Source organism: Marmota monax, unplaced genomic scaffold, assembly GCF_021218885.2.
Source record: "Marmota monax isolate L192 unplaced genomic scaffold, Marmota_monax_Labrador192_F-V1.1 WCK01_AAM20220418_F8-fsc00116, whole genome shotgun sequence".
NCBI lineage: Eukaryota > Metazoa > Chordata > Mammalia > Rodentia > Sciuridae > Marmota > Marmota monax.
The window spans coordinates 5,416,944-5,437,541 of NW_026695220.1; the positions used below are offsets into that span (position 1 = coordinate 5,416,944).

A 20,598-nucleotide genomic window follows, 5' to 3' on the forward strand; every position below is an offset into this window, starting at 1 on the left:
TATGAAATCCTTCTTTATAGCTTTTTAAAATGTACAATGCATTATTGCTGTCTATAACTACTCTACTGTGTACAGCACACCAGAACTCCTGTCTCCTATCTAGCTACAACTTTGTACCAATTCCCCATCACTCACTCTCAACCACCTACTCTCATCAGTCTCTAGTAATGATCATTCTATTCTCAATGTCTATAAAGTCAACTAATTTAGGTTCCTCATATGTGCCAGATTTTACAGTACTTCTCTTTCTGTGCCTGGCTTATTTTACTGAATATAATGATCTCCACTTCCATCCAAGATGTAAAAAATGGCAGGAATTTATTTATTTAGACTAAAGAGTATTTCATTCTGTATATGTTCCATATTTTTGGCTGATTAGGAAAATAGGACTCTAGAGAACAGGGAGACAAACAGTGTACATTCTGAAAAGAGGAGAGTCATTGGACATGGAAATGTTCCTTGTGCTTTCAAGAGAAGCCATGTATGATCAGCAAGACTCTGACCCATCCTGGCAGATGGCATCACTAATAGAGGAGAGCTAAAGGAGTTAAGAGGCTTCCTACATGTCCCCTGATTCCTCTGAAGAATCCCAGCTGATTCTTAAGAGTAGATAGTAACAAGGTCAGTTTTGACCATCTTGGTCTATATATGTACCATATTTCTTCAACCATTCATCACTCAAAAGACAATGAGGTCCCCCCCTCACACACTTCTTGGCTATTAGGCAGAAGGGAGTGAAGGGAGGGGAGGGACTATGGTGGGTAGAAAGAATACTAGAATGATTTGTACATTATTGCCCTGTGTGCATATATGACTACACTACTGGTGTGATTCTACATCATGTACAATCAGAAAAATGAGAAGTTCTTCTTCATTTATATATGGTGTGTCAAAGTGCATTCTATTGTCATGTATAACTAATTAGAACAACCAAAAAAATTTAAAAAGCATTTAGAAGAAGAAGAAGGAGGAGGAGGAGGAGGAGGAGGAGGAGGAGGAGGAGGAGGAGGAGGAGGAGAAGGAGAAGACGACGAAGACATAGGAATGAAAAAAACTCTTTGACATATATATTTCATTTTGTTTGGATAAATAACTGGTCATGGGATTTCTGGATCATATGGTAGTTCTATTTTTAATTTGTCAAGGAAGAATCAGAATCTTTTTCATAATGGCTACACTAATTTACATTCCCACAAACAATATGCAAGTTTTCTCTTTTCTCTGATCCGCAGTAGAACTATTTAAACTTTTTGATAATAGTTATTCTAAATGGAGTGAGGCAACATTTCACTGGTTTTGATTTGCATGTCCCTGATAATTAGTAATATTGAGCATTTTTTTTTCATGTACCTGTTCAGCAATTGTATAGTATTTTAAAAGAAATATTGTTCAAATCCTTTGCCCATTCTAAAATTTTCACTGGTTCATTTAAATTATATAAATTGGTGGGTTTAATTGGGGCATAGGCATACATGCACAAATCATGAATTACTCCCAGATACTTCTTTTACGATCTCCCTATCCTCACTCTACTAGTCCCATTGTTGTTGTTTTTTTTCCTTTTCGGTGCTGGGGATTGAATCCAACCCTTTTTATGTTTACTTGGGACTGGATCTTGCCAAGTTGCTGAATTTACAATCCTATTCTCTCAGTCTCTCTAGTCACTGGTATTACAGGTGTGCACCACTGTGATTATGATTGATGATCATTTTTTAAAATTCTGTTATTTATTTTCTTGTAACTGAGTTGAGTTCCATAAATATTTTAGATATTAACCTTTTATCAAGTTTGTAATATTTTATAATCTTCTGTGAATTCTCTCTTCCCTCTTAGCTATTAATTGATTGTTTCCTTTGCTATGCAGAGCATTTTAGTTTGTTACCATCCTTTTGATCTAATTGTGCCTTCTTTGCCTATGCTTTTTGGATCACTTCTAAAACATTGTTGCTGTGAACAATATTGTAGAGATTTGCCCTGTGTTTTCTTCTAGTAGTATTAGTGTTAACAAAAGTATTCTAAGGAAAAAATCTCTGTCATGATAATTAATTGCATTCTTGACATTGTACCTGATAAGCTGTATAATCTCTATGTTCAGTTTTCTTCTAAATAATCATTATTTATTACAGAAAGCCATTAACATGGCTGAACTCAAATACCAAACTGTTTTATTGTGCTTTCAGTAGCTGTTTTCACTGAATACTGAGGAATTTCCAATTGTGTGCTTTTCAGGCATTAAATAAAGTTTTGCATAGTTTGAATGATATGCCCATGCCCTTCCATATGAGGCTTGCTCCTTCCATGAATACTTCTATTGGAATTTACTTTTCTGCTATTGTAGAAGCCTCAAATTCTCCTCTGGCTCTTGATGCATAAGATTGCAGATTTCTTCTATTATTTTAACTCCCCAAGCAGTGCTAGCTACTATATCTTTAAAACATCAACTCCTTTTCAATTCCAATCTGCTGCTGATCACTTTGGTACCTTCATAAAGTTGCTTTTTTAATTTGTTGAGAGCTTACAATCATCATATGAGAAATGACTTGTCAATATGTTACTCTATTACTAATAGCTGCCATAATTTTAATTTTATCTTTTTTAAAATTGTGTGCTCTCCTAAGTTCACAATATCTCAGATCTCTGAAAACTCTGATTTTTGCCAAAATATAACTGTGCAATATCTCCTTTATTCTCTTGAACCAACCTCCCATTGGCTTGTCTCCCCAAAGCTTACCATTGCACTTTGCAATGAGTAAGTGTGCCCCACAGCCCCAATTCATAGGTTGAAAGATAATCCTCAATGTTGGAGGTGGGGTCTTTGGGTTGTGATTTAGTCAGGAGAAGAGAATATCATTAATGTAATTAACCCCTATACAAAATAGTCTCCAGTAATATTCCTTGTCCCTTATGTGAGGTTAGAGTGAGTACATAGACTTCTCTGAGGAAGCCAGCATTGCCAGATGTCAAATCTAATGGAACTCTGATCTGAGAATTTCCAGCCCCCATAGTTTATTTTTTGTTGTTGTTGTTATAGCAGACCATACAAAGGTGTTTCTCTTTTTGCTAACAATAACTTTTCCTATATTATTTATTTAGCAAAACCTTGTAACATTGGGTCAGAGCCTTGTTCATGCTAACAAGCACTCTACCAACTGAGCTATATTCCCAGCCCAGGGCAATATTTTCTATACAATTGGAACTCCATGGTTAAAGTGTGGGACTGCAATCCCCTTATTAGTCAATTACACAAAAATCCTATTATTTTATCTTTATTTTTTTCAAATCTGAACTGCTTCAACCCTCTTCTGTGTGTCTCCTCTTAGGATACTAAGGCTGAGAAAAAAATCTTACAAATTTGAAGATCAATGTCAAGAAATTTATGATTTCTACTTTCAACTAGATTCAACACTTCCTAATTTTTTAAAATAAAAAAAAACTATTTTGGAGAAATATAAAAGAAAACCAGAAGAATCAGTGCTGGTGCTGTGAGTAATATATTGGCTGAAGGAGTAAATCATGGGGTTGGTGAAAGTGCAATCCGCCCAGATACCTGAGGGGCTCAATCATGGTAGGGGTAATCATGGTAATCCAAACGCAGAAGTGAGGTAATTCTTGTTTTTCTGTCATTTTAATTTTCTTTTCTTCACACCACAACTCTCATTTGCCAAAATCAAAATAAAGTATGAGAAATGAAGGTCTTGTAATTTAGCTTCCCATACATAGAATGGATTTGAAAGGGCAAATGCATGCTAGCTATTCTTCCTTCCAACCATTAACATTTCAGAGAAAAAAAAATATTTTGTCTTACATTCATCCCATTTGGCCAATATCTCCTTTCTCCTTCCTTGTCAAATATTTTCAGGAAGGTAATCTTGTCTTGGTATTGCTACCTTCTTATTTCATCTGTTATACCCTTTCATCATCAAAAAGCAAACTCTACTAAACTCTTCTTGGGACGGCCTCTTTCATAATTTTTCTCGAATATTTTCAAAACAAATCACACTGGACTCTTCTGTTATATGCAGTGTTGCACTGCTGTGACCAAAAGTCTGGCAAGAAATACTTAAGAAGGAAAATTTATTTGGGCTCATGGTTTCAGAAATTTATTCCATGGCTGGCTGATTTCATAGCTCTGGGTCCAAGGTTAGGGGGTGAATCATGTGAAAGATAATGGCCGAGGAAAGCAGCTTAGGAAAGGACAACCAGAAAGCAGAAAGGGAGCTCTACTCACCAGGAGCAAAATGTAAACCTCAAAGGTACACCCCCAGTGACCTGCTTTCTCCAGCCCCACCTTGCTTGCCTAAAGTTACCACTCAGTTATTCCTGTCAATCAATTAATCCAACCATTAGGCTAAAGCTCTAATAATCTAATCATTTCACCTCTGAACATTTTTGCATTTTCTCAAATGAGTTTAATGGGACAACTCATGTCTAAACCATAACAACTCCCAGAGCCATTTGACATTTTCTTATCATTTCATATTAATTGGAACTCTCTCTTCTTTTGTCCTTACCTTGTGCTTCTTACTGTATATTCCTTTCTCTAGCAATTCCACATGTTTTAGTGTTACTCAGCGCCTATTCTAAGGAAAGAACTTGGTTATTCTCTCTATATATATGTTCTTAAATGACGCCTTATACAATTATAATCCTTCCAGAAATCTCTCCTATATTTCAGATACACATTAGCATACTGAAGGGAAGCACCAACTATAACAAATTACAATAATCTAATAAACTCAGGATGCCTGAAGTTCTGTTGCTTTCCTTCTTCATTAAAACTGTTTCTTTAGCCCATGTGGCCCTGAAACAATAATTCACTTACTCATCCAGGAATATGAACATTATTTTTTTTTCTCCTTACTTTACACATCTGAATATCACAAAGCCTAGCCTATTTTGTGTATTACCTAAATACCTCTTGAAATCATCCAATTACTTCTTTTCTTTTTACATACCTCTAACTCTAGACCATAGCTTGATTATTGCAAGTCTTGGTTACTATCAGTTTTCTCTAAAAGAAAAAAAAAATCAGAAAGAAAAAAAGTAGATTTCACTTCAAATAGAGTGATCTCTCATACATTTGATTATGCTTTGCCAGATTAATGATTTCCTATTATATATATATATTCTTATATTATATATATATATATATATATATATATTCATATTATATTATATATATTCTTTTTAGTTATACATGACAGCAGAATCCATTGTGATATAATTGTACAAGCATGGAATATATCTTATTTCCATTCTTGTGGATGTACATGATGATGCAGTTCATTGTGATGTTTGCATATACACACATGGGAAAATTATGTCAGATTCATTCCACTGTCTTTCCTTTTCCTATCCCCCCTCCCTTCCTTCCATTCCTATTCTCTAACCCTGTGAACTTCTATTCTTCCCCTCATCCCGTCATCCCCTTATTATGGGTTAGCTTCTACCTATCAGAGAAAACATTTGACCTTTGGTTTTTGGGGACTGCCTTATTTCACTTTGCACGATAGTCTTCATAGTTGGCATGCCTGGTTTGGAATCAGGACTAAGCACATCAGTCTCATTCACACAGGGAAAGATCTGGCTACACTTAATATCTTTTGTCAATTTCTATGCTTTTTCTTTCTGTGTTTCTTTTTATTTAGTGCCTCTGCTCTCCACTTTATTTATTTGTTTTGAATTTATTCTTGGAACATTCATAGTCCTAAGAAATGCATGACATGAGTTTCCAAATCATCAACATACACTTAGCTCAATTTGAAGAGGAAAAGCTGCTTTTTACTTGCTGGAAAATAGGTAGTTGACACATTTGAACATATTTGATCAACCTGGAAAGCATTTATAGTGAAAAGGTAAACATGTGGAGGGAATTGCTGAATAATACTAAAATTTAAAGGTGAGTAGTATTCTGAAAATTAAGATAAGAATTTAGAAAACAATAGCAGTGTCATCACTTTCCAATTCTGCAAATTGTTCAGATTACTATGAATTCATTGCAGACTGGTCCTTCTCTGTAATTTTCAACTTAATTATAATTTTCCTTCATTGTTAGAGTGTCAAGAACATATTATTTCTTGTTGATAATGCAAATCAAAAATGATTAGTATAAATTGTAGGCTATAGGCATTTTTTTCAACTGCCAGACCTATCATCCTATCATTGCTCCTATTAGGTTACCCAGATTAGACTGTCTGTAAAATGACTTGTTGATTAAACTCTGTAGTATGTTTAATATGGTATGTTGACACAATGGTCAGTGACAATCTTTTTTCTCTTATGCTATTTTTGCAGAAAAGGCATCTAAATGGTGTTATCATTAAGTACTTAAAGTCAAAAAAGATGATTTAATCCTGTTTACATAGAATAAATGTAAGATACAATCTAACATCAAGCACTTAATAAATTTTTGCAATTGGATCAATAACTTATTACAAGCTTAGCATTTTACTTTCCATCTATTTAGTTGACCACTTTTCCAAAATAATACTCCTGTGGACACTTTCAATATTACTTTTTGTTAATATTCTGAATTGATCTCAAGTGGAGTTTTAGACATCTGCAAAACATACAGATCATTGCCTGTACAGTTGAACCAAAATATTTTGTCCTCCAAGAATGTTTTGTACAACTATAGACTGACCAGACTGGAGCATTAAGTTACAGCTTCTATAAAATCTCACTGTAGCTCAACAGAAGAATGACCAAGGTACAGCTTGTGAAGGCTGAAAACTAATTGCTCCATTATATGTACTCTCATCTTTTTCGCTTCACAAACACTTAAAAATATATACTTAAATCTGCTTACAAGTTCCCATAACAGAGTGTCCTATCCAGAAAACAGCATTATTATTTTGGCTTTCAACATACTTAAGCATTTTTATTTTGCTGAATTTTCTTTCTTCTCTGTTTACTTTCTGTTGCAAACATGTTTAATGGCTAATTACCATTTCAGCTTTTTTTATCTTAATTGCTACACATTTAGAGACATGTGTCATTAAAGCTTTAGCAGATAAGACATCCATTCAAACAATATTTACATTTTACTTGCTTGTAAATAGCTTTATTAAAATGACATTCTTATTAATTCAAGCACCAACTTTCTTGAGAACTGCACAATAATTTACAACAAAACCTTGTCCTTTTGGCTTAGATATTGAAAACTTGTATATTTTACAAGAATTGAGTAACAACTTACATCTTAGCACCAAAACATAATAGAAATTCAAAGAATATAATATTATCAATGGTATATGCTATATTATTTTCTCCCAACTCTCCTTGGGTATATGAAATTCAATTAGAAAACAGTTGACATTATGAATTATAAAATCTACAACATTTTAGCTACTAGTACATATACACATACAATTTTGAATTTATGAGTCAAACTTTAATTGACAAATAAAATTTTATATACTTAGAATGTACAACATGGTACTTCAATATATTATATGTTTTGGAATCAAGCTAATTAACATACACATTATCTCACATATTTATAATTTTTTAAATCTACTGGACAAAATTCAAGCATATAATATATTATTTACTATAGTCGCCATGCTATATGATGGGTCTTGATTTTATTTATACAGTCTATCTAAAATATGGTCTCCTTTGACCCAACTTCATCCTTGGATAAACCTGGGGGACATTGTACTAAGTGAAATAAATTGCACACAAAAATACAAATACTGAATGGTGTGATTTATACATGGAATCTAAAAAGGGTAAATTCATAGAGTCATACAGCTGAATCACACTTTTCTGTAGTTAACAGTTTTAAGCTCAAGAGACGTGATCGTTTCTATCCACGGAGAAAATGCCAACTTTTGAAAATAGACTTTGCTGGGTCAAATGGTGGTTCCATTCCCAGCTTTCCAAGAAATCTCCATACTGCTTTCCAAATTGGCTGTACCAATTTGCAGTCCCACCAGCAATGTGCAAGTGTACCCTTTTCCCCACATCCTCGCCAGCACTTGTTGTTGTTTGACTTCATAATGGCTGCCAATCTAACTGGAGTGAGATGGTATCTTAGGGTGGTTTTGATTTGCATTTCTCTGACTGCTAGAGATGGTGAGCATTTTTTCATGTACTTGTTGATTGATTGTATGTCCTCCTCTGAGAAGTGTCTGTTCAGGTCCTTGGCCCATTTGTTGATTGGGTTGTTTGTTCTCTTATTGTCTAATTTTTTGAGTTCTTTGTATACTCTGGATATTAGGGCTCTATCTGAAGTGTGAGGAGTAAAGATTTGTTCCCAGGATGTAGGCTCTCTATTTACCTCTCTTATTGTTTCTTTTGCTGAGAAAAAACTTTTTAGTTTGAGTAAATACAAGGGGGACAAATGAATGTCAGTAGAGGGGGCAGAGAGAGAAGAGGGAAGGGGAGGGGAGGGGAGGGGGGATAGTAGAGGATAGGAAACGCAGCAGAACACAACAGACACTAGTATGGCAATATGTAAATCAATGGATGTGTAACTGATGTGATTCTGCAATCTGTATATGGGGTAAAAATGGGAGCTCATAACCCACTTGAATCAAAGTGTGAAATATGATATATCAAGAACTATGTAATGTTTTGAACAGCCAACAATAAAAAATTAAAAAAAAAAAGAAAATAGACTTTGCCACCTTGAGTGCTTCACTTGTAAGGACAACAGTGTTTAAATTCAGTCAGGAGCAAATTTTCATTATTTTCACCCTTTCTTTACTACTTGTTGAGAGCCACAGCCGAAGGGGCCCCAGCAAACTTCCAGCTGCCAGCAACCAGCTGCCGGCTGATGATTGGCTCACAGCGGCCCCAGCAACATCTAGCTGATTGGCTCCTCTGCGGTGATGCTCATTGGGCTGTTTCCCTGCCCTTTCAGACCACGGAGCTGCTCATTGGGGGACTTTTTTGGCTCCGCCCACGTGACCCAGCCAATCGGCCTCAAGAGCAGGAGGATTGTGGGAGGTGGAGAGAAGCTTGTGTGGGAGAGAGAGGCTTGTGGAAAGCCGGTGGTGGCAGTTGAGGCTCTGAGGGTTTTTCCTGAGAGGCTGTTTTGTTTGGCGTGTGTGGTTCTAAAAATAAAGTTAGTTTCTTTTGACAAGTGGCTCCTGATTGTGCCCAGCCAGACTGTGGCATTTGGTGGCCCGCACGGGGAACGACTGAGGGTAAGTGAAACTGCTCGCCCCTGAGGGCAGGGCGAGAGGATGGGTAGCCATTTTAAGATTCCTCTTTTATTTTGCTTCACTTTTGTTTTAAGTTGCCTGTCCCTGGAGATGAGTGAGACGGAAGAAAAACCGCTCACATCTGAGGAAAAACTATTTACGTCTGAGGAACAGATAGGGAGAAAGGATGGATGCACATGTCAGGAGGATAGAAAGGCTATAATGACTTTTTGTTGTTCCCTTTTTATTTCATTCTGTCTCGGTTTTGTTTGGCATCATCTTGTTGGGTTGTATTATAGTAGAAATACGGGATCAGAAATTAGCAAAAAACAAACTGAAAGAGTGTTAAGTAAATTGTTAGAGGAAGGAGGCATCTCAGTAAAATCAAGAACAGTCAGGGCATACGTTGATACAATACAAAAATGTAGCCCATGGCTTTTTAAGGAGGAGTTGTTAAATATATCACAATGGAACCATCATGGTGAAGATTTAAAAAGAATAGAAAAGAAAAGCCCAGGGACTCTGCCAGTTGGCACATTGCCATTGTGGACGTTCATATCTTGTTTGCTTAGTCCAAAGCCTTCAGTTCAGACAATGGTAGAGGAAGGAGAAGACATAATGATTCAAGTAAAAGAGAAGGTCTCTCAAGTTAGTCAGACAGAGGAAAAGATTCAAGTAAAAGAGAAGGCCTCTCAAGCTAGTCAGACAGAGAAAGAAAGTGTAAAACAGAAAAAGCCATCAGGGGGAAAGTTACAACAGGAGACTGCTACTAACACCTTTCTATCACCAGAGGGTGTAAGTATCCAACCAACAGCACCACCTCTACAGGAGACTGCTACTAACACCTTTCTATCACCAGAGGACGTAAGTGTCCAACCAACAGCGCCACCTCCATATGCTGGGAGGCCCCCAACCCCCACAGTTGATAGTTGGGATCCTGAGACAAGATCTCAAATATTAACATGCCCTGTATTTGAGGCAGGAGGGCAGCGATTTTACCAAGTTTTAAATTTCAAAACAGTGAAGCAGCTAAAAGAGGCTGTAACAACCTATGGTCCTCAAGCACCCTTCACTGTAAGCATGGTCGAATCCATTAACAACTTGAACATGACGCCAGCAGATTGGGCTAATATGTGTAAAGCTGTGCTAAATGGAGGACAATACCTGTTATGGAAGGTTGCCAATGAGGAATTTTGCAAGGAGACGGCTAGGCAAAATGCCGCAGTCTGGCTGGGCACAATCAGGAGCCAGTTGTCAAAAGAAACTAACTTTATTTTTAGAACCACACACGCCAAACAAAACAGCCTCTCAGGAAAAACCCTCAGAACCTCAACTGCCACCACCAGCTTTCCACAAGCCTCTCTCTCCCACACAAGCTTCTCTCCACCTCCCACAATCCTCCTGCTCTTGAGGCCGATTGGCTGGGTCACGTGGGCGGAGCCAAAAAAGTCCCCCAATGAGCAGCTCCATGGTCTGAAAGGGCAGGGAAACAGCCCAATGAGCATCACCTCAGAGGAGCCAATCAGCTAGATGTTGCTGGGGCCGCTGTGAGCCAATCATCAGCCGGCAGCTGGTTGCTGGCAGCTAGAAGTTTGCTGGGGCCCCTTCGGCTGTGGCTCTCAACAACTACTGTTATACTTCATAGACATTAATTTTAGGATTTAAATTGCTGATTGGGTAAGAGCTGCATTACTATTTAGCACTGATCATATTTTTTAAGCAAATAGGAATAACCAGTGTTTATAAAACATGGCCACATATACAATTCTCTTTAATGCTGGGGAGAAAAGGAGTAAGTGTGGTTAATATTAGGTGTGTATGTGCATGTATGTTTATTCCTAATAGTTTTCATTTCAGTTGATATGTAGAAAGAAAACTGGTGCTTTAAGCCATTATTCATTATCATGTATTCCACACATGGAAACAATAAAAACTGCTTTAGTGTATGTTTTGCTTAGGAAGATAAATTCCTATCAGAATTTATTTTTTAAAGTGTTAAGCACAGAAGTCTTTAATATAGGGTGTGCGAAATTAGCAATGATTCATCATGGCAATGCATACATAGGACAATGACAACAGTATCAATGGGAGTAACTACTTTATATCTGCTTATTGTAATTAAAGTAGAAAGTCATTGCAACCAAAATACAGAAGGTATATGTAATCTATATTGTGAGAATTTCTACAGATAAATAGTAATAATTACCTAAATAAGGTAAAGGAAAATTCATTTGCATCTATTAAAATTTTTTCACTTATTTCTGAAGTAAAATTTAGTTATAATGAATAGAAAACAAAATAATAAAGCTCTTTTCTTTTAAAATAAACATATATTTTTAAGTTTGTTTTCTAGCTTTAGTCCCTAAGACTAAAATTTGGAAGGGAGCCCAGATTAAATCAAAATGTACTATTTTCTAAGTCCAGTGGATGAACACTACATGCAAACAGAATTCTATTAAGGGCATGTGTATTAATACTATTTTGAAAAAGAAAATTTCAAAAGAGAAATATAGCATTAAAAATGTGTGAAAATGATGTTATTTGTGGAAGATCTAATTATAATACTAGAAACTAACAAATATAACAAACTGCATTGTTCAGCTCTACAGAAGTAATTATACCAAAATTTTTCTAATTATCTCCTATTGCCTCCATAAACAGTCTATATAATCAAGTCCACACTTTGGATAGATTCCTTTAGGTAGTATATACTTTAATGTTACAAATTGCAATGAAATGTAACCCTTACAAATGGGAAAATGTTTTCACTAGGTTAAATTCCTTACTTTTACGTCCCCATTTCTTACAGATTCACATATTTAAAAAACAGAATACACATCTTCTTTATACTTTCTTTTTTATCTTTAAATTTTCAGAAAATTAGTTCATAAATGTATAAATTTAAAATGAATGCACTTTTCATGTAAATTTTACTCTAAATGGACAAATAATAATTTAATTGTGCACACTGTAGTCATCTGTTTCTTATTAAAAGAAAGATGATGCATGTGTATTTAACACAATATATGTTATTAGTGCAAATAAAGATCCCACAGATAAAATGTGCACTGTAGGAACAAACCCACAGCACTAGTATAAAGATGTAGCCTATTTCCGAACTTTCTACACCAGTGGTTAGCAAATACTTTCTATAAAGGGCCACATAGTAAATACTTTAGGTTTTATAAGCAAGGAGGACATATGTCCCATGACCATGAAGAGCAGCAGCCAACCACAAATAGGAATGAATGAATGTTGTAATATTTGTGAGAGGCACAAAATAGGGAAAGGTCTGGATTTTCTCCCATGAAACAGAATTTGCTAAATCATACTTCCTTAAATCTAAAAATTAAACTTTTAAAATTACTGAATCAACTAAATACTTACTAAATGTTATGAGTTTTAGCGTGTTCTGCTGGAATTACATTTTTATGTATGTTCTTTCTAATTCTTTTGGAAATATATTGTTAAATTGCTAACAGGCTCAGAATAAAATTAATCAGAAAATAAGAAATTAATAAAATAGAAAAAAGAAATTATTTTTGTATTTCACAAAGAAAATTGATTAATAATTGGATTATTTGTATACTTAATTAAAATATATTTATTCTTTGGTTTAAAAAATATCAATTCCAATGACAGCTTCAAGGAAGTCTTTCCCATTAGTCTTCAAAAGACAATTTCTCAGTTAAGTAATGTGAGTTGCTGTGAGTAACAAACCTCTTTAATCACAGTGGTTTAGCACAACAAAACTTTTGCCTTTTTTCATTTATTTGTGGTTTCCTCACTCAACACAATGGAGGTACTCTTGTTTTTAGGTATCTCTCTTCCAAAAAGAATGGAGGAGAAAAGAGCAGTTTGATCTATTAAAAACAAACAAACAAAAAGGTTGTATAGTATACTTTTATAGATCAAACTGCTAGATTAAAGCTTCTATCATTTTATTTTGGTCTAAACTCATTCACATGGTCTCATCTATATGCAATATAATTAAGCTATGTTTAAGGTGGAAAGAAGAACATATAGCAGGTTCATTAATAAAAGGACAAGTTTTCTAGCTGAAAAAAATATATAAAAATATAAATTAGAATGTGTTTTATATAGCACTGCCTAATGTATCTATAGTATGAATTTTATTATAGGAGATAATATAGAAAATAGAATATACTCTCAGAGACATGAATTTTATCATAGTTTAGTTGTACTTGCTTTTTGTTCTATTTTGTTTATGTGAAATTCCTTTGAACACTTTAGTGTGTTCTTTAAAAGTAAGGCATTGAAAATAAATGAAAATTTCTTCTTTTTATTATAACTTATAGATTAAAATATTCACGATGTAATGGTTAAAATATTTATGATTATTTATAGTTATTATTTCTGTTATATACTCAGTTTTCTTTAAATGTAACTTATTTTACTTCAGAAATTTTTATTTGCAATCATTTATTTTTAATTAAATTTTATATTTTAAAACAGTCTTTTTAAGTTTTTCAAATAGTTGTAAAGATAATACAAGAAGGTCCTATCTGTCTTGAAACTGGTTTAAACCTTGTTATTTATTATAACACATTGTCACAATTAAAGGACCAATATCACCACATTATTATAAACCAAAATTCATACTTTATTTTTATTTTATTGTTTTTAAGGTAATGTTCTTACTTTTTCAAGAAAAATACTTCTGTTCAATGACATGATGACTTTATTTGCTCCCAGATATTATACTACTTTTAGTAGTCATATTTCCTTAGTCTCCTTTTGGTATTTAAAAATCACCTAGATTTTGTTGGTTTTCATGTGCATGACATTTTTGCTGAATACTGACCAAGTAGTTTTTAGAATGTTTCACAACTGGGCTTCTTTGTTGATTTTTCTGATGAGTAGAATGAGATAATATATTTCGGGGAGGAGGATTACAAATATAAAATGTCATTTTTCACATTTCATATCAAAATTGTTATTAAAATGACTTATCAATGTTGATGTTAAATTTGATGACTTGATTGAGTAGTGATTATCAGATTTCTCAATATAAAGTTATTCTTCCCTCTATGAGCTCCTCTTTACACATTCGACTCTTTTGGAGGCCAATTACTATCATGCTGCCTGAGCTTAAAGAACAGAGAGTTAGGTTCCACCTCCTTTAATGTAAATTTTTTTGAATATTCTATATAGAAGATTTTCCATTCCTCCCCATTTACCTATTCAATCATTTAATTTTAATTACTAATCACTATGACCTCATATATATTAATTTTGCATTTGGGGTGATAACATTGTTTCTTTTATTTAAATTTTGTTGCTGAAATTATTATAACTTCAGTCAGTGGCCTTCAGTTATTTCCTTTGTCTCTGACATTATCTCTCTCTCTCTCTCTCTTTTAACACTTCCCTATCTTCTAGCTTTTCAGGAGTGTCCATGATCCAAAGATCATCTCCAAATCTCATGCCTACACCTGGAACCAAATGGATCTCTGAGGAATGGTGAATAATATGAGTATCGAAGACCTCAGTGCTGGGAAAATTTTATCTTTAAAATGAAAACTGATTTTATTTACTTAGACCATTCCCTATATATCTTTTAGAATGTATAATCAATAAACATACATTTACATTTTATATACTCAAACATGACAAAATATTTCCTATTATGTGAATATCACATAGAAATTACAATTAAACAATAAGTATTAGTTTTGGCAGGCAACACGGTATTTTTATCATACACCTCAGTAATTTATCTATATTTAATTCAATGAGGTAAATATATTTTTATTTCAATTCAACATCTAAGAAAACTATAACTTAGTTTAACTGCATGCTAAACATATGAAGAGGATTGTATAATCTTCAATTTTTGATAAGTAGTTTTAATAAAATAATGTTCAAAATAAATAGGTTTAACATTTAAAAATGTCTAAATCAATTTAGTTGAAAAGTTTTCAAGTTTCATGGCCTGGGATAAAGATACTAACACTGAAGGAAATATTCAGTGAGTAACTTTGAATATACTATCTTGTAGAATAGTTTATAAATAGGTTTTTATAAGGCAAAATAAGAATTTTCAGATTTTTGAAAAAAATGAAATACTTTTACTGAAGGTAAAGAGTTAAAAATCAAACCTGATAGTAAATAAAAAATATCCATGATTGGCTTAGCATATGCAGTGGTTAGGATAAGTGTCTCCCAAAGTCTCATATATTAAATGCTTGGGCCCTAGGTTGGTGCAATGGAAAGACAGCAAAACTTAAAGAGGTGAGACCTAGTAGGAGGCCTTCTTGTGGATTTAAGCATGTCCTTGAAGGAGATAATGTACCCCAGCCACATCTTCTTCCAGTTCCTCTTCAAGACCAAGTCATGAGGTGAACAATCTTTCCTCTGCCACACCGGTGCTCATGATGTGCTGTCTTGCTACAGGCCCAAAAGCAGTGAGGCCAATTGATCATGGACTGAAAATCACAAAGGGAGGCTGCAAATCTTTTTTCTTTGTAACTTGATTATCTCAGGTAACAGTTATAATAACAGGAAGCTGAATAACAATGTGTATCAAACTAACTATGGCTACATTCAAAGATTTAAATGATTAGTTTAGGGGGAAATAAGAAAAGAAAAGCTCTCCATTTACATTTGCTAATGGGGGAAATATTTCAAATAAAATAAGATAGACTATAATAGACTTCAGTTTTCATTGTATTATTTGGTTTCTTTGATGGCCTTTCTAAAAGAAAAAAAAAAGAAACACAACTGTTTTTATGGATGTATAAAGAAGCTTATTTCACTCTAGTTTCTGCCTAAAGGATAATTGGTTGGTCATTTTAGAAACTATCTTTAAGAAAATGAAGGACTAATAATGTTGTTGGGAGACTGAAATGAGTTCAGAATAGAGATAGAAATGCTTTTTAAAGAGTTAATTATGTTTGCTTTTTCTTCTCCCTTGGTGTTCATTACCTTTAAATGGAACTATGTATTGGCAGAAATAATTACCTGGTTGGTCAATGCAGGTGGCTGCTTTCTTAAAGGGCTGTGAGGCATACTCATTAGTATGTTTCACATCTTGTAACTTGAAAAATAATGAAAATTATGTGAAGTTTTAATAAGGCAAGCAGGTTACAGTTATGATTCTTAAAATTTCCCAAGCACATTAATCTATTTAGGGGAATTAACTAAGACTAAATTCATTAGAAAGGAATGTCATATATTATTGTCAGAACTCACTTATTTCACCTTATTTGAAACTAATTCTTACTAGAACTAATATGCAGACACATCTTGGAGTTTGTAGGCATTCAAAGTCTTCGTGGATATTAACTACTTTGTCTTATGCTTCAGAGTCTAGAATGGAATAGATGATTCAAATTATTGGGAAAGAAATCAAATGTTAGGATATAGATAATAAAAATTAATGAGATAGATATAATGGTGAATCAATAGCATTTTTATGTATATCACTGAAGGCAAAATGTTCTTTGTAAGCCACAGTTATTAAATGCTATTTAGTCATGAATCCATGGAACAGGGACATTTGGATCTACCCGTGAGCTTTATACATGTTATGGAGCCAGGATGATGAATCACATGTCTTTCTATAAATTTCACAAATTAAGACTATGTGGAAGAAAAAAAAAGGAAATATACATTAACTATATTGTCTTAGTATTTTCTTTGGCCCAGTTCTCTGTTTCAGGTTTTCCATTATTATTGCACCCTTAACTTATTTTGATAAATTTGACCTTCCATATTACAACACTTAGATTGTTAATTTCCTGAGTTAAAAAGCATAACCTAAACTGACACTAAATTGACTCTTATAAATAATGACAGGTAGTTTTCTTATTAATTTACAGCAAGAGAAGAAAAATTGACATTGACATATGATACAAATTATTCACAAATGATATGAATAGATATATTACCTCTATTGTTAAAAGTTATCTAAAATAGTGACAATAAGTTGGGCAGGAGGAAAAATGTATAATTTTCAGCTAAATAGGAATGATCATACTAAACTACATTGGAAATGCTGCTTTTATCACCAACAAAATGAAAATAAAACACAAAGTAATAAAAACACAAATGGTTTTACAGTTAAAAAAAATGAAAAGGCAAATGGAAATTCAACTATAGAACATTAAGTTAAGTTGAGGGAGAAAAAATTAAAAACATATATGAAAGTGAATGAATTCTTATTAAAACTTCAATGTATTTATTCGGTCATGTATATTATGCATCAAACTTGTAAGAAAAGAAGTCACAATTACATACCCAGTTAATTACAACAGTAAAAATAGGTATTGAAAACTAAATATATCTATTTTTGTGCCTAGATTAATATGTAGTAAAGCAATTCTAACATATATTTTATATTCAAACATTCTAGAGAATAAAAAAATTGCAGAAATTAAATATTCAAATATTCTTCTGGAGAATTCTTCTGTTGACTACATTAACTTAATATATTAAGCTCTTATTTCTTAGTAAAATGCATATCCTCTTCTGCCTGAAGACATAAAATATTGGTCTTCAAATAGTTGTAAGTTGCAAAATAGGAAACTTTGGAAAACAAATATGAAATTTTAGCTTTAATTTTTCTGTTAATATTTATATATTTAAAATAATGTAAATGTTGATGGCTGGATATCACTTTTTAAACTCTTAGATAAAGCAGAGAACACTTAAATATACTCACATTAATATAATTGAATGTAATAAAGTCAGATAATGATAATATAAATGCAAAGTCTAGGTGATAGAGTCTGGTAGGTAGAAAGGATGAACTGGTAGAGAGGTAGGTAGAATAGTAAAGTCACCTATATTTTTAAATTAATAAAATCCAAGATAAATTATGTATATTTTATTAAAAAATAAAATTTAATGCATTAAGTTAATGTGGTTGACAGAATTAAATTAATATTTAATTTAGTGATATAATTAAATTAATAATAATCAACAATACGAACTATTGAGAGAAAATTGAGGAAAGGTGGTTTCAGTGATAAGTGAGAAAAGATTTATCTTTCACATTGAACAGCCAACAAATAACATACGTAATTGTATCACAAATTTCAAGATGGATATATAAGCAAATTAAAGAAGTAACAGAGGAAATGAAACAAGGAACTATTTACAAATATTTCTTCTGAAGAAGTAAAATCAAGAATCAATAAATGGGATGGTATCCAACTAAAAATCTTCTTCACAGAAAAGGATACAATCAGGAATATGGACAGAGAGCCTAAAGAATGGGAGAAAGTCTGTAGTTCTCTATCTTAGGTGCCAGTGATATATCTTAATCTCCAGGATATATAAAGAACTCAAAAAACTTAACAAAAAACCAAATACCCAATCAATAAATGGGCAAAGGAACTGAACAGACACTTCACAGAACAAGTATGATTGGTCAACAAATATATGAAAAAATATTCAACATCTCTAGCAATTAGAGAAATGCAAATTAAAACTACACTGGAATTTCATCTCACTTTACTCAGAATGACAGTAAATGTTGGTGAGGATATGGGGAAAAAGGTACACTCAAACACTACTGGTGGGAATGCAAATTGGTGAAACCACTCTGAAAAGCAGTATGGAGATTTCTCAGAAAACTTAGAATAGAACCACATGTGATACAGTTATTCCACTCCTTGGTCTATACCCAAAGGACTTAAAATCAGCATATTACAGTGATGCAGCCACATCAATGTTTATAATAGCTCAATTCACAATAGCCAACCTACAGAACCAACCTAGGTGTCCTTCAGCAGATGAATAGATAAAGAAATGTGGTGTGTATACACAATGGATTATTACTCAGTCATAAATAAGAATGAAATTATGGCATTTACTGGTAAATGGATACAACTGGAAAATATCATGCTAAGTGAAAATAAGCCAGTTACTCCAAACCAAAGGCCAAATATTTTCTCTGATATGTGGATGCTAATACACAACAAAGGAAGATGGGGAGGGGAAGAAGATTAGATTACACAGTGGGAATGAAGGAAAGTTGGGGAGGGAAAATAGGAACAAGGAATATAGAATTAATCAGACATATCTTTTCTAACCTTGAATTGTAATATACAGCCAGAGTAACTCTGCATCATGTATAACAACAAGTATAGTATCCAACTTAGAATAAGTTATAAATATATTTCATGTATTTATAATATGCAAAAATAAATTCTACTGCCATATATATCTATAAAGAACAAATTAAAAAGAGTTTTCTTATGTCAGACTTGAAGGTAAGATCTGGTTTGGGAATATGGTTTTTTTATTAGAAGCTCTTTTGATTTTATTTCAATGTACACATTAGTTTAAGGTATCTGTGGACCTCCCAAGTGTTTATTCATTAATTAATCTCACCTTTTTCACCAAACTTTTTTATTGATCCATATAATCATACATAATAGTGGGATATTATGTGATATCACATAGGCACATAACATAATTTGATTGATATCACTCATCAGAACCTTTCGTTTCCCTCCCCTCCTACCTTCCCCTGAACTCCTTGTTCTACTATACTAATTTCCCTTCTATTATTTATTATTTTAATATTATTATTTTAATTAGTTTGTTATAAATCTGTGAGATTTAAAACATTATTTAATTTTTGATACGTTGCAATTGTTTTAGTAACATTTATAAAAATGTTCTGTTATAAAATATTGTAAGTAGATAGGTATTAACAAAGTTAGTTTTTGAAATTCATAAAAATGACTAGTATATTTTTCTGTAATATGTTCAACCATTCTTATAATATTTCATGAAAACTATTCAATCAGACAAAAGAAAGAAGTTTCATCATTACAACAAACTCATTTCACTATCTTTTAGGATTGATTTATAGCCAATGCCTCTACTTGAATAAATAGACATTTTTCTATAATAATGGTTTATTACAAGTAATGAATAGTATACCAGCAAAAATAAGGGATTTAACAAGAGATAAATAATAAATATAGGAAAATGAACTCCTTTGTGAAAATATTAAAAACCAAAGAATGGTGAAATATCCTTATCAATCTCTAACAAATTTAATACATATCATATATATAATAAATATATATAAGAAATAAAAATATATATCTATATTTGTTACCTATCTTCAGGAGAGCCTACAGGTGGCATTTTTATTCAGTTCACTCATGAATACAATAGGTAAATGCCATGAAGGTGATAGCATGATTTCCACCTTATTAAAAAAAAGAAAAAAACTGCTTTCTTTAACTATAAAAAAACATGGTGTTTTTGTACATCTTGTGCTGTTATTTTAGATACAAGGGATTTTCCCAATAAAGTTCTCTGAAATTGCCCATTTCTGAGTTTATATATATCTAGGTCAAACAAGAGTTTATTATTATTATTATTATTATTATTATTGGCTTTCTTTTTCTTCTTCTTTTTTTATTAGTTTCTCGTGACAATACAATGATCTTGACATATC

General features: G+C 32.9%; 1 protein-coding gene across 1 annotated transcript in view; it reads right to left on the reverse strand.

Annotated features, from left to right (window-relative positions):
- Positions 1–20,598, reverse strand: part of Eys (eyes shut homolog) — a 1,592,434-nt gene that overhangs the window by 1,235,730 nt on the left and 336,106 nt on the right. The window contains 1 exon segment of the mRNA XM_046432606.1: positions 16,101–16,212. Within this exon segment, the coding sequence (XP_046288562.1) occupies positions 16,101–16,212 (112 nt within the window).